This window comes from Phyllobates terribilis, unplaced genomic scaffold (assembly GCF_046119375.1).
Source record: "Phyllobates terribilis strain yellow unplaced genomic scaffold, ASM4611937v1 Scaffold_2__4_contigs__length_985480577, whole genome shotgun sequence".
NCBI lineage: Eukaryota > Metazoa > Chordata > Amphibia > Anura > Dendrobatidae > Phyllobates > Phyllobates terribilis.
In genome coordinates, this window is record NW_027362762.1 from 6,528,775 (window position 1) to 6,543,303 (window position 14,529).

Sequence of the window (14,529 nt, forward strand, 5' to 3'; positions counted from 1 at the left end):
AACTTTTGGTCTGTACTGTATATGTATACATATATACACATAGTCACAGGGATTCCTATAGAACTTGAAGGCAGAGCTGCTGAGATAAAAACAAGTTTTGTTTGGGAACATTATCCACCCCTAAGTTTTGATAAGGATAAATCTCTTCAGTCAGATTTAGAGAAAATGAGGACTCGGCTACATTCTCAGCAAGAATAGGAACCTGATTAGATTCTTCAAACTGAGACAGACATAAATTTCAAGAGATGGTTCCGATTCATCTTTGGCTTTGAGCTTGTTTTATGTCTAATTTTGTGTATTTTGTGCTATTTTTTGCTGCCTTCCAGCTCATTATTCTATTTGTGCCCTTTTTGAAGTCTATTTTATATCTGCTCACTTGCTGTTTCTGTCTTCTGCTTTGTGGGCAGAATTTAGCAATTCCAAATGTTTCCACCTGATTCATACTAAAAAGTAGCAAAATATGGCGAAATTTCACTCCAGTCCCCTCAGTGTCTTACTGCGCGCACCAAACTATTTGTGCAATTTTGGGGATTTTTTTTGTACCAAAAGTAACTAAAACAGTTCAAGACAAGAAAAAAGAAATTTTTTTACTTTGTGCCAAATTCATGATTTGCTTGAGCCATTTTTATGAAACCGGCAACTAAAACCACAATACAAAAAAGGAAAGTGACAAATAAACCACAAATGATGAATTGGGGGCCATGTCTGCTGTTAGGTTTTTACTATCAGGTCTGAATGTTACCACAACATCAAATCTAGAAAATAAAACCCAACAAACATTCTAGTAAAATCTGTGCCGCAAAAGGCAAATAATGCAATGTATCTTCGGAGCCGTGCTGCTCGGCCAAAACACAATGCGTGGCCGTAGATGCAGAACAATCATACTTAGGAGAAGGTATATAACATTTTGTCTAGTGATTTTCTATACTATTACCCCTTCAGAAAATGAAAAAAAATGGTGTTTAAATAACATATAAGAGAAAAAAAAAGTTTTTTTTTCTGACAATGCTTAACCGGTCCCCGACATATGATGCACATTTACGTCATGTGTTGTGTCCCTGCCTTCGATTTTTTTTATAAATAAACATAAAACTTATCAACCCCAAGAAATGTCTTACCAACATAAAACATGTTATAAAGAAAAAAAATCACTGACTTTATCCTTAAAGGAATCCTCTCCCGGAATCCTCTCATGGAATCTTCTCTGGGAATCCTCTAATGGAATCCTCTCCCGGAATCCTCTCACGGAATCCTCTCACAGAATCTTCTCCCGGAATCCTCTCCTGGAATCCTCTCATGGAATCCTCTCCCAGAATCCTCTCCAGGAATCCTCTCCCAGAATCCTCTCCCAGAATTCTCTCACGGATCCTCTCACGGAATCGTCTCATGGAATCGTCTCCCGAAATCCTCTCATGAAATCGTCTCCCAGAATCCTCTCCCGGAATCCTCTCCTGGATCCCTCTCCCGGATCCCTCTCCCAGAATCCTCTCCCGGAATCCTCTCCCGGAATCCTCTCCCAGAATCCTCTCCCGGAATCCTCTCCCGGAATCCTCTCCCACAATCCTCTCCCGGAATCCTCTCCCGGAATCCTCTCCCAGAATCCTCTCCCAGAATCCTCTCCCGGAATCCTCTCCCAGAATCCTCTCCCGGAATCCTCTCCCGGAATCCTCTCCCAGAATCCTCTCCCGGAATCCATTATGTTTTCAGGACCAATGTAATCTAATAACATCCTTAAAATATCCCAGCCTTCAGACCCTCTCTGGCTCATTTCTTCCATCTTTTTCCCCAGTTCCTCCATAATTTCCACACGCACCTGCTTCTTTTCACTGTTTTTGTTGCCCGCAGCAACCAATCACAGTGCAGCTTTCATGTTACAAGAGCTGTTTAAAAAATAAAAGCTGAGCTCTGATTGGTTGCTATAGACATGACTATGTTCGAATTGGTGGCTATGGACAGTTTCCCTCTCGGATAAAGGCTCGGCTGTATTTCTATTGTATCTATAGGTAGGAGCGGACATGATAACAACAATGGGCAGAAATATTCCAGCTCTGAATCAGAAAAACCATCAGTGGTTCGAACGCCGGTACTTCAAATGGCCGAACGATGGAGTCAGAGAAGAGGAGAGCTGTTAGAGAGGACGGAAAGAAAGGAAAGGGGACGTCCATTGTAGAAGAATAGCCGGTATCTACTGAGCATGTGCGACCGGTCACAGAGCTACAGGACGTAACCATGGCCAACCAGGTAAACAAAGGCCTCTGACATGAGGGTTTACATAGGGGCAACATCGGGGGCAGTGAAAACATTTGGAAATTGATTGCATTTGACGAGTTTGTTTGTTTTACGTTTTTACGGATGGATACTGTGGGATTAATGGTAATATATTTAATCCCCTTATATCCGTCATGAGCACAGGTCACCACGATGGATATGTACGTCATTCTGATCACACCGTGCATATATATATATAATGATGCTAGCAGTTTAACCCCTCACATACTGCTATAAAAGAGTGACAGGCGGCACATGAGTAGTTTGACAGAGGGAAAGCACTCCGTCTGCCAGTCGATCGGCACCCCAGAGTGCCAATGGGTTGCTATGGCAACCAGGGGCCTGACAAAAGCCTCTGTGTCTGCTAAACTCTGCAACCAATGAAATCCTGTCAGAGGGCGGGGTCTGATAGTCCACCTGTCAATCAAGCACATACGCAGCACTATTGAAGAGTATGTGATCACATGTTAAAGTCCCCTTGGGGGACTAAAAAAAATGTGTAAAAAATATATATATTTTTTTAATTGTTAAAAAATAAATTAAAAAATAAAACACACCCTCCAAATCCCAGTTTTTCTCCAGTTTAAAAAAAAAATTAATTTTGAAAAAAAAAAAAGCTTAAAAACATCACATATCTGTTAACACCACCGCGACAATGATACACACTATAACACTCTATCGCTATTTATCCTGCATCGTTAAAACCACAAAAAAAAGTGAAAATACTTAGCAAGACGGTGACGGTAAAAAGCAGAGGGTCAGAGAGGTGAGCGGTACGGTGAGTGTCAGGATTTTTTATTTTTACATTTTACAATGGCTTTTTATGGTTCAGAGAAACCGTACAAGGTGAACGCAAATTTTTGTAAAATTCGAGAATTCTTCATCAAAACTTTTTGCATGTTCCAAAATAGTATAAAAAAAAATACTACAGCTTGTTAGGCAAAAAAAAAAACCTCATGCTAAAAAAAAAATTAGGGCTCTCAGAACATGATGCAAAAAATACATGTATTTTCTTATGCAAAAGTAGTTAAACGTAAAAAATATGTACAAGTTGGATATGAGTGTAATCTTGTCCACTTATACTATCAAACTATCTCGCTATTTATCATGTGATGCACGCTGCGAGAAAAAATAAAAAAATGAAGCAGAATTGCTGGATTTTGCTCATCCCACCTAAAAAAGTAATTAAAGATTGATAAAAAATGTTACCAATAAAATCTAAAGCTTGTCGCGCAAAAAACAAGCCCTCATAAAACTCTGTCTACAAAAAAAATGATTGTTCTTGGAATATGATAATATAATAATAATAATAATTTTTATTTATATAGCGCCAACATATTCCGCAGCACTTTACAATTAAGTAGGGACATATACAGACAATATATACAATACAATGTATCACATTTCAACAGTTACAGGAGGAGTGAGGGCCCTGCTCGCAAACTTACACTCTATATGGAAATGGGGGGGACACAATAGGTAGAACATGGTCATCAGACAGTATCAGTATTTGGTCAGTATTCGGTCAGTATTTTTTCTCAAGAGTGGGAGCTAAAACCAGGAGTGGGTGATAAATGTAGAATTGGTGACTTGTTTCTATTATACCTTTCCTCTGATTGTTCCTCACCTGGTTTTGGCTCCAACTCCTGAGAAAAAATACTGACCGAATACTGACCAAATACTGATAGTGGGGCTGTGGCCTAAGATTAGCATTTAGGAGGGAACAGGGGAGAGTTAGGTTAGTGAGTTGAGGTGATAGGATTGTCTAAACAGATGTGTTTTTTAAAGCATGGGGGTTAGATATTAGTCGAATCGTTTGGGGCAGTGCATTCCAGAAAACTGGCACAGCACGAGAGAGGTCTTGGAGACGGAGGTGAGAGGTTCTGATTAAGGAGGATGTCTGTCTTAGATCAGTTGGAGAACGGAGGGCACAGAAATAAGAGATGAGATATAGGGCGGTGGAGAGCTTTGTGAGTGAGAGAGATGAGTTTGTATTGTATTCTGTGGTGAATGGGTAACCAGTGCAATGACTGGCACAGGGTGAAGCGGCCTGATAGAAATACGACCCTGACGGCTGCATTCAGAAGAGATTGGAGAGGAGAGAGATTGTTTAGAGGGAGACCGATTTAAAGAGAGTTACAGTAGTCCAGAGGAGAGTGAATAAGAGCTCTCCCCAAAAATATTTTTTTGTGTGTGTGTGTGAGAGTAGTTAAACGTAACAACTGTATAAATTGGGCTTAGTTATTATTGTTGTGACCTGAAGAATAAAGTGAATTAAACTTACTAGTGAACAATATTTAGAATTAAGAACTATTGTACCTTTTGTACCTTCCACTTCTAAAAAAAAGTTTAATGAAATTCATAAAAAAGTCATAAGTATCATAAAATGGCACTATTGAAAACAAAATGTTTACAAGTAAATATTAAACCCTCATAAAACTCGCAACTCCTTATACCATATCTGTCAAACTCCGGCCCGTGGGCCAAATCTAGTTCATTATTTTGAATTGAGGACTATGTGGGGCTATTATACTGTATGGAGGACTATGAGGGGCCCGTTATTCTGTATGGAGGACTATGTGGGGCCATTATACTGTATGGAGGACTATGTGAGACCCATTATACTGTATGGAGGACTATGTGGGGCCCATTATACTGTATGGAGGACTATGAGGGGCCCGTTATTCTGTATGGAGGACTATGTGGGGCCATTATACTTTATGGAGGACTATGAGAGGCCTGTTATTCTGTATGCAGGACTATGTGGGGCCATTATACTGTATGGAGGACTATGTGGGGCCCATTATACTGTATGGAGGACTATGAGGGGCCCGTTATTCTGTATGGAGGACTATGTGGGGCCATTATACTGTATGGAGGACTATGTGGGCCCATTATACTGTATGTAGGACTATGTGGGACCCATTATACTCTATGGAGGACTATGTGGGGCTATTATACTCTATGGAGGACTATGAGGGGCCCATTATACTGTATGGAGGACTATGTGGGGCCCATTATTCTGTATGGAGGAGTATGTGGGGCCCATTCTACTGTATGGAGGACTATGTGGAGTACACTATACTGTATGGAGGACTATGTGGGGCCCATTATACTGTATGGAGGGCTATGTGGAGTCCACTATACTGTAAGGAGGACTATGTGGGGAGCATTATACTGTATGGAGGACTATGTGGGACCCATTATTCTGTATGGAAGAGTATGTGGGGCTCATTATACTGTATGGAGGACTATGTGGGGCTCAATATACTGTATGGAGGACTATGTAGGGCCCATTATACTGTATGGAGGAGTATGTGGGGCCCATTATTCTGTATGGAGGAAAATGTAGGGCCATTATACTGTATGGCGGACTATGTGGGGCCCATTATACTGTATGGAGGACTATGTGGGGCCCATTATTCTGTATGGAGGACTATGTGGGACCCATTATTCTGTATGGAGGACAGTGTAGGGCCATTATACTGCATGTAGGACTATGTGAGGCCCATTATACTGTATAGAGGACTATGTGGGGCCCATTATTCTGTACGGAGGAGTATGTGGGGCCCATTCTACTGTATGGAGGACTATGTGGGGCCCATTATACTGTATGGAGGACTATGTGAGGCCCATTATACTGTATGGAGGACTATGTGGGGACCATTATACTGTATGGAGGACTATGTCGAGCCATTATACTGTATGGAGGACTATTTGGGGCCCATTATACTGTATGGAGGAGTATGTGGGACCCTTTATTCTGTATGGAGGACTATGTGGGGACCATTATACTGTATGGAGGAGTATGTGGGACCCATTATACTTTATGGAGGACTATGTGGGGCCTATTATACTGTATGGAGGACTATGTGGAGTCCATTATACTGTATGGAGGACTATGTGGGGCCCATTATTCTGTATGGAGGACTATGTGGGGGGGCCATTATACTGTATGGAGGACTATGTGGGCCCATTATACTGTATGGAGGACTATGTGGGGTCATTATTCTGTATGGAGGACTATGTGGGGCCATTATACTGTGTAGAGGACTATGTGGGGCCATTATTCTGTATGGAGGACTATGTGGGGCCATTATACTGTATGGAGGACTATGTTGGGCCCATTATACTGTATGGAGGACTATGTGAGGCCATTATACTGTATGGAGGACTATGTGGTGCCCATTATACTGTATGGAGGGCTATGTGGAGTCCATTATACAGTAAGGAGGACTATGTGGGGCCCATTATTCTGTATGGAAGAGTATGTGGGGCCCATTATACTGTATGAAGGACTATGTGGGGCCCATTATTCTGTATGGAGGACTATGTGGGGCCCATTATACTGTATGGAGGACTATGTGGGGTCATTATTCTATATGGAGGACTATGTGGGGCCATTATACTGTATAGAGGACTATGTGGGGCCATTAAACTGTATGGAAGACTATGAAAAACCAAAGGCAAGCAAAATACCCAAATAACTGGAAGTAAATGGATAAATCGCACAGTGCAAAAATAATGATAAATAATAAAAGGTATTTAGTTAACATAATTTTGATCAAAATAATGTAAAAGCCATCCCACCACGTCACGGTAACCCTTATCGGACAGTCCTAACTCTAATATTAAAACCTTACCATTTGTCAAGTGACATACATATGGATAAGGGCAGAGAGACTGAACCCCTAGTAGAAACATAGACCTGAGAGGCAGAATGAACCTTTCAGCTCAGACAAAGGGCGGCCACACCCTTATATGCACTAAAGCACACTAAACTATGGAGGAGTATGTGGGGCCCATTATTCTGTATCGAAGAGTATGTGGGGCCCATTATACTGTATGGAGGACTATGTGGGGCCCATTATACTATATGGAGCACTATGTGGGGACCATTATACTGTATGGAGGACTATGTCGAGCCATTATACTGTATGGAGGACTATGTGGGGCCCATTATACTGTATGGAGGAGTATGTGGGACCCTTTATTCTGTATGGAGGACTATGTGGGACCCATTATACTGTATGGAGGACTATGTGGGGCCCATTATACTGTATAGAGGACTATGTGGGGGGCCATTATACTGTATTGAGGACTATGTGGACCCATTATACTGTATGGAGGACTATGTGGGCCCATTATACTGTATGGAGGACTATGTGGGGTCATTATTCTGTATGAAGGACTATGTGGGGCCATTATACTGTGTGGAGGACTATGTGGGGCCTTTATTCTGTATGGAGGACTATGTGGGGCCATTATACTGTATGGAGGACTATGTGGGGCCCATTATACTGTATGGAGGACTATGTTGGGCCCATTATACTGCATTGAGGACTATGTGGGGCCATTATACTGTATGGAGGACTATGTGGTGCCATTATACTGTATGGAGGACTCTGTGGTGCCATTATACTGTATGGAGGACTCTGTGGTGCCATTATACTGTATGGAGGACTATGTGGGGCCCATTATACTTTATAGAGGACTATGTGGGGCCCATTATACTGTATGGAGGACTATGTGGGGCCCATTATACTGTATGGAGGCCTATGTGGGGCCCATTATACTGTATGGAGGACTATGTGGGTCCATTATACTGTATGGAGGACTATGTGGGGCCCATTATTCTGTATGGAGGATTATGTGGGGCCCATTATTCCGTATGGAGGACTATGTGGGGCCCATTATACTGTGTGGAGGACTATGTGGGGCCCATTATACTGAATGGAGGACTATGTGGGGCCCATTATACTGAATGGAGGACTATGTGGGGCCCATTATACTGTATGGAGGACTCTGTGAGCCCATTATACTGTATGGAGGACTATGTGTGCCCCATTATACTGTATGGAGGACTATGTGGGGCCATTATTCTGTACGGAGGGTTATGTGGGGCTCATTATACTGTATGGAGGACTATGTGGGCCCCATTATACTGTATGGAGGACTATGTGGGGCCATTATTCTGTATGGAGGACTATGTGGGTCCATTATACTGTATGGAGGACTATGTGGGGCCCATTATTCTGTATGGAGGATTATGTGGGGCCCATTATTCCGTATGGAGGACTATGTGGGGCCCATTATACTGTGTGGAGGACTATGTGGGGCCCATTATACTGAATGGAGGACTATGTGGGGCCCATTATACTGTATGGATGACTATGTGGGGCCCATTATACTGTATGGAGGACTCTGGGGGCCCATTATACTGTATGGAGGACTATGTGGGGCCATTATTCTGTACGGAGGACTATGTGGTGCCATTATACTGTATGGAGGACTATGTGAGGCCATTATACTGTATGGAGGACTATGTGGGACCTATTATACTGTATGGAGGACTATGTGGGGCCCATTATACTGTATGGAGGACTATGTGGGACCTATTATACTGTATGGAGGACTATGTGGGCCCCATTATACTGTATGGAGGACTATGTGGGGCCATTATTCTGTACTGAGGGCTATGTGAGGCAATTATACTGTATGGAGGACTATGTGGGGCCCATTATACTGTATGGAGGACTATGTGGGGCCCATTACACTGGATGGAGGGCTATGTGGGGCCCATTATATACTGTATGGAGGGCTATGTGGGGCCCATTACACTGGATGGAGGGCTATGTGGGGCCCATTATATACTGTATGGAGGGCTATGTGGGGCCCATTACACTGGATGGAGGGCTATGTGGGGCCATTATATTGTATGGAGGACTATGTGGGACTTATTATACTGTATGGAGGACTATGTGGGGCCCATTATACTGTATGGAGGACTATGTGGGACCTATTATACTGTATGGGGGACTATGTGGGGCCATTATTCTGTATGGAGGACTATGTGGGGCCCATTATATACTGTATGGAGGACTATGTGGGGCCATTATATTGTATGGAGGACTATGTGGGACTTATTATACTGTATGGAGGACTATGTGGGGCCCATTATACTGTATGGAGGACTATGTGGGACCTATTATACTGTATGGGGGACTATGTGGGGCCATTATACTGTATGGAGGACTATGTGGGGCCATTATACTGTATGGAGGACTATGTGGGACCTATTATACTGTATGGAGGACTATGTGGAGCCCATTATATACTGTATGGAGGACTATGTCGGGCCATTATATTGTATGGAGGACTATGTGGGACTTATTATACTGTATGGAGGACTATGTGGGGCCCATTATACTGTATGGAGGACTATGTGGGACCTATTATACTGTATGGGGGACTATGTGGGGCCCATTATACTTTATACTGATTGGCCCCTCGACTTCATTTTGGTCCTCTGCGTCAGGGTTCCCCAACTCCAGTCCTCAAGGCCCACCAACAGGTCATGTTTTCAGGATTTCCTTAGCATTGCACAGGTGATGGAATTATTGCCTGTGCAGGTGATGGAATTATCACCTGTGTAATACTAAGGAAATCCTGAAAACATGACCTGTTGGTGGGCCTTGAAGACTGGAGTTGGGGAACCCTGCTCTGCGTGATTATGTTTGACATCTCTGCCTTAGACTGAAAATTGTAAAACTTACGGCTCTCAGAATAAAGCGACACAAAACCAAATGATTTTAGATGAGTCTTTACTGGAGAAAAGTATGGTAGTAAAACAAATGAAACTTAACACCTTATTGGTGCAGCACATGGATAGTGAAAAATAGAAATATTTCATCCCACAAAGACTTAATAAAGGTTAGGTAATTAGTTATATATACTAAAAAATTCTGCCACTTTAATAAAATTTATCCTAAAAAAATGTTAAGCTGAAGAAAAATAAAAATACTATAGCTCCTAGAATATGGCAATCAAAAAATTACTTTATCCTAAAGACCTCAAATGGGTACGTCCTTAAGAGGTCAATAATAGTAAAATGCTTTAAAAATATATGCTTTTAAGGGAGGTTAATAATGGTCAACTGAGGAAGGTTCTGCAGCACTTGTGCAAATCATCAAGATCCTCTGCTGGCAGCTCCTGTGTAATCACCGACCAATGACGTCCCCGATGTACTGGATGGAGATAAGTCCGGAGACGCTACGGCCATGGGAGCAGGTTTAGGCTACACAGGCAGCTAGTACGAGGAACATGCGGCCTGGCATCGTATGTGTTGAAAAATGGCTCCTAAAACAGTTTGGAGAAATGACCGCACCACTGGATCCACCACCAAATCAATTTAACGCTGAGCTGTTAGTGCACCTGGAATGAAGACAAGAGGTACCCGGCTACTAGACATTATACCCATCACCAGAATTTTTTGTCTATAATAGTCGTCTAAAATGAATGTGCAAAAAATAGAAATATATGGATATTCCAAAAATTCCAAAACGTATTATACAGTATGATGGGTGGACAGTTCCCTTCTTTCCACATTTTTCCAGAAATAACCAAAATTCTTGCACATATTTTCCAGAGTCCTTTTGATGTCTTTGTTTCGGAGGCAGAATATAATGGGGCTGCTAATATGAGGTACATAAGTGTAGACGGAGTTCATCACCACCGTGACTTCAGGGTCAGGGAGGACCAGACACTGGTAGCCATAGTCAATGACTCGGGGTATGTAGAAGATGATGATGATAGTCCAGTGGGTGATGCAGGTGTTTAGGGCTTTTTGCCAAGTTTCTAGGCAGGTTGTGGTGCGGATATTTATAATTACTAGGATATAGGACATTATAATGAGTGAGAACGGGCACATGTGCATTACCAGACTAGCGTAGAAGGCATTTCTCCTGTTGGCAGAAGAGTCCATGCAGGAGAGGAGCGCCACCCTCGAAACAGTACAGTACAAATTGTTTATCCTGTTGGGACCACAGTATGGAAGAAACACCACCAATGTCATGATGTATATCCCAACAGAAGTTGCGACAAACCAGGCAGCTAAACATAGGAATATGGAAACCTGATTACTAATGATGGCGTGATACCGGAGAGGTTTACAAATGGCCACATAGCGATCAAAGGCCATTAGTAGCAGGGTTAGCGAATCAAGAGTATTCAGTGAGTGGATGAAGGCCATCTGGAGGAAGCAGGCCGACAAGGAGATGGACTCTGCCCCACACCAGTACTTGGAGATGACCTTGGGCAAGGTGGTGGTGTCAAAGAGCAGGTCGGACATGGCCAGATTGGCGATAATGATGTACATGGGCTGGTGAAGATGTTCTTTCAGGAGGACTATCATGATAACGACGGTATTGGCGCAAAGTGAGAAGCTGTAAATACAGAACATGAGCGCTGCCAACACAGGGTAGAACTTCTCCTGGAGGCTCGAAAATCCAACAAAGACAAAATAGAAGTCAGTGGAGTTATTCGCCATAAGATCTGTGAACCCAGGGAGAGAAAGAGTTTAAAATATTTATAAATGTATATTGGACACAAAAGTGCACATAGCACATTTTTATATACAGATTTAAAATATACTGTATTTCCACTTTTCACACTTGTATACATTTCACATATACATGACACACATATACATTACACATACATAAAACATTCATGCACACCTTACTCATGCATATAGACAGCTTACACATGGGTATACACATTACACACACACACATGCACATTACACATGGATATACACATTACACACATATACACATTACACATGGATATACACATTCCACACATGTACAATATACATGGATATACACATTACACACACATGTGCACATTACACATGGATATACACATTACACACACATGTGCACATTATACATGGATATACACATTACACACATATACACATTACACATGGATATACACATTACACACATGTACAATATACATGGATATACACATTACACACACATGTGCACATTACGCATGGATATACACATTACACACATATACACATTACACATGGATATACACATTCCACACATGTACAATATACATGGATATACACATTACACACACATGTACACATTACACATGGATATACACATTCCACACATGTACAATATACATGGATATACACATTACACACACATGTGCACATTACACATGGATATATACATTACACACATATACACATTACACATGGATATACACATTACACACACATGCATATTACACATGGATATATACATTACACACATATACACATTACACATGGATATACACATTACACACACATGCACATTATACATGGATATACACATTACACATGGATATACACATTACACACACATGCACATTATACATGGATATACACATTACACACACATGCACATTACACATGGATATACACATTACACATGGATATACACATTACACACACATGCACATTATACATGGATATACACATTACACATGGATATACACATTACACACACGTGCACATTACACATGGATATATACATTACACACACATGCACATTATACATGGATATACACATTACACACACATGCACATTATACATGGATATACACATTACACATGGATATACACATTACACACACGAGCACATTATACATGGATATACAGTACACATTACACACACATATACACATTACACATGGATATACACATTACACACATATACACATTACACATGGATATACACATTACACACACATGCACATTATACATGGATATACACATTACACATGGATATACACATTACACACACGAGCACATTATACATGGATATACGGTACACATTACACACACATATACACATTACACATGGATATACACATTAAAAACACGTGCACATTACACATGGATATACACATTACACACATATACACATTACACATGGATATACACATTACACACAAATGCACATTACACATGGATATACACATTACACACACATGCACATTATACATGGATATACACATTACACACATATACACATTACACATGGATATACACATTACACACACATGCACATTATACATGGATATACACATTACACACGTGCACATTATACATGGATATACAGTACACATTACACACATATACACATTACACACACATATACACATTACACATGGATATACACATTACACACATATACACATTACACACATGCACATTACACATGGATATACACATTACACACATATACACATTACACACATGCACATTACACATGGATATACACATTACACACAAATGCACATTACACATGGATATACACATTACACATGGATATACACATTACACATGGATATACACATTACACACACATGCACATTATACATGGATATACACATTACACACATATACACATTACACATGGATATACACATTACACACACATGCACATTATACATGGATATACACATTACACACATATACACATTACACATGGATATACACATTACACACACATGCACATTATACATGGATATACACATTACACATGGATATACACATTACACACACGTGCACATTATACATGGATATACAGTACACATTACACACACATATACACATTACACATGGATATACACATTAAAAACACGTGCACATTACACATGGATATACACATTACACACAAATGCACATTACACATGGATATACACATTACACACACATGCATATTACACATGGATATACACATTACACACATGTGCACATTATACATGGATATACAGTACACATTACACACACATGTGCACATTACACATGGATATACACATTACACACATATACACATTACACATGGATATACACATTACACACACGTGCACATTATACATGGATATACACATTACACACATATACACATTACACATGGATATACACATTACACACACGTGCACATTATACATGGATATACACATTACACACACGTGCACATTACACATGGATATACACATTACACACATACGTGCACATTACACATGGATATACACATTACACACACATGTGCGCATTATACATGGATATACACATTACACACATATACACATTACACATGGATATACACATTACACACATGTACAATATACATGGATATACACATTACACACACATGTGCACATTACACATGGATATACACATTACACATGGATATACACATTACACACACATGCACATTACACATGGATATACACATTACACATGGATATACACATTACACACACATGCACATTACACATGGATATACACATTACACATGGATATACACATTACACACATGTACAATATACATGGATATACACATTACACACACATGTGCACATTACACATGGATATACACATTACACATGGATATACACATTACACAC

General features: G+C 40.7%; 1 protein-coding gene across 1 annotated transcript; it reads right to left on the reverse strand.

Moving 5' to 3' along the window:
- Positions 1 to 10,615: 10,615 nt before the first annotated feature.
- On the reverse strand, positions 10,616 to 11,596 carry LOC141243083 (olfactory receptor 4F4-like). The gene has a single exon (XM_073668890.1). It carries the CDS (start codon positions 11,594 to 11,596, stop codon positions 10,616 to 10,618), a length of 981 nt encoding a protein of 326 aa, XP_073524991.1.
- Positions 11,597 to 14,529: the final 2,933 nt, after the last annotated feature.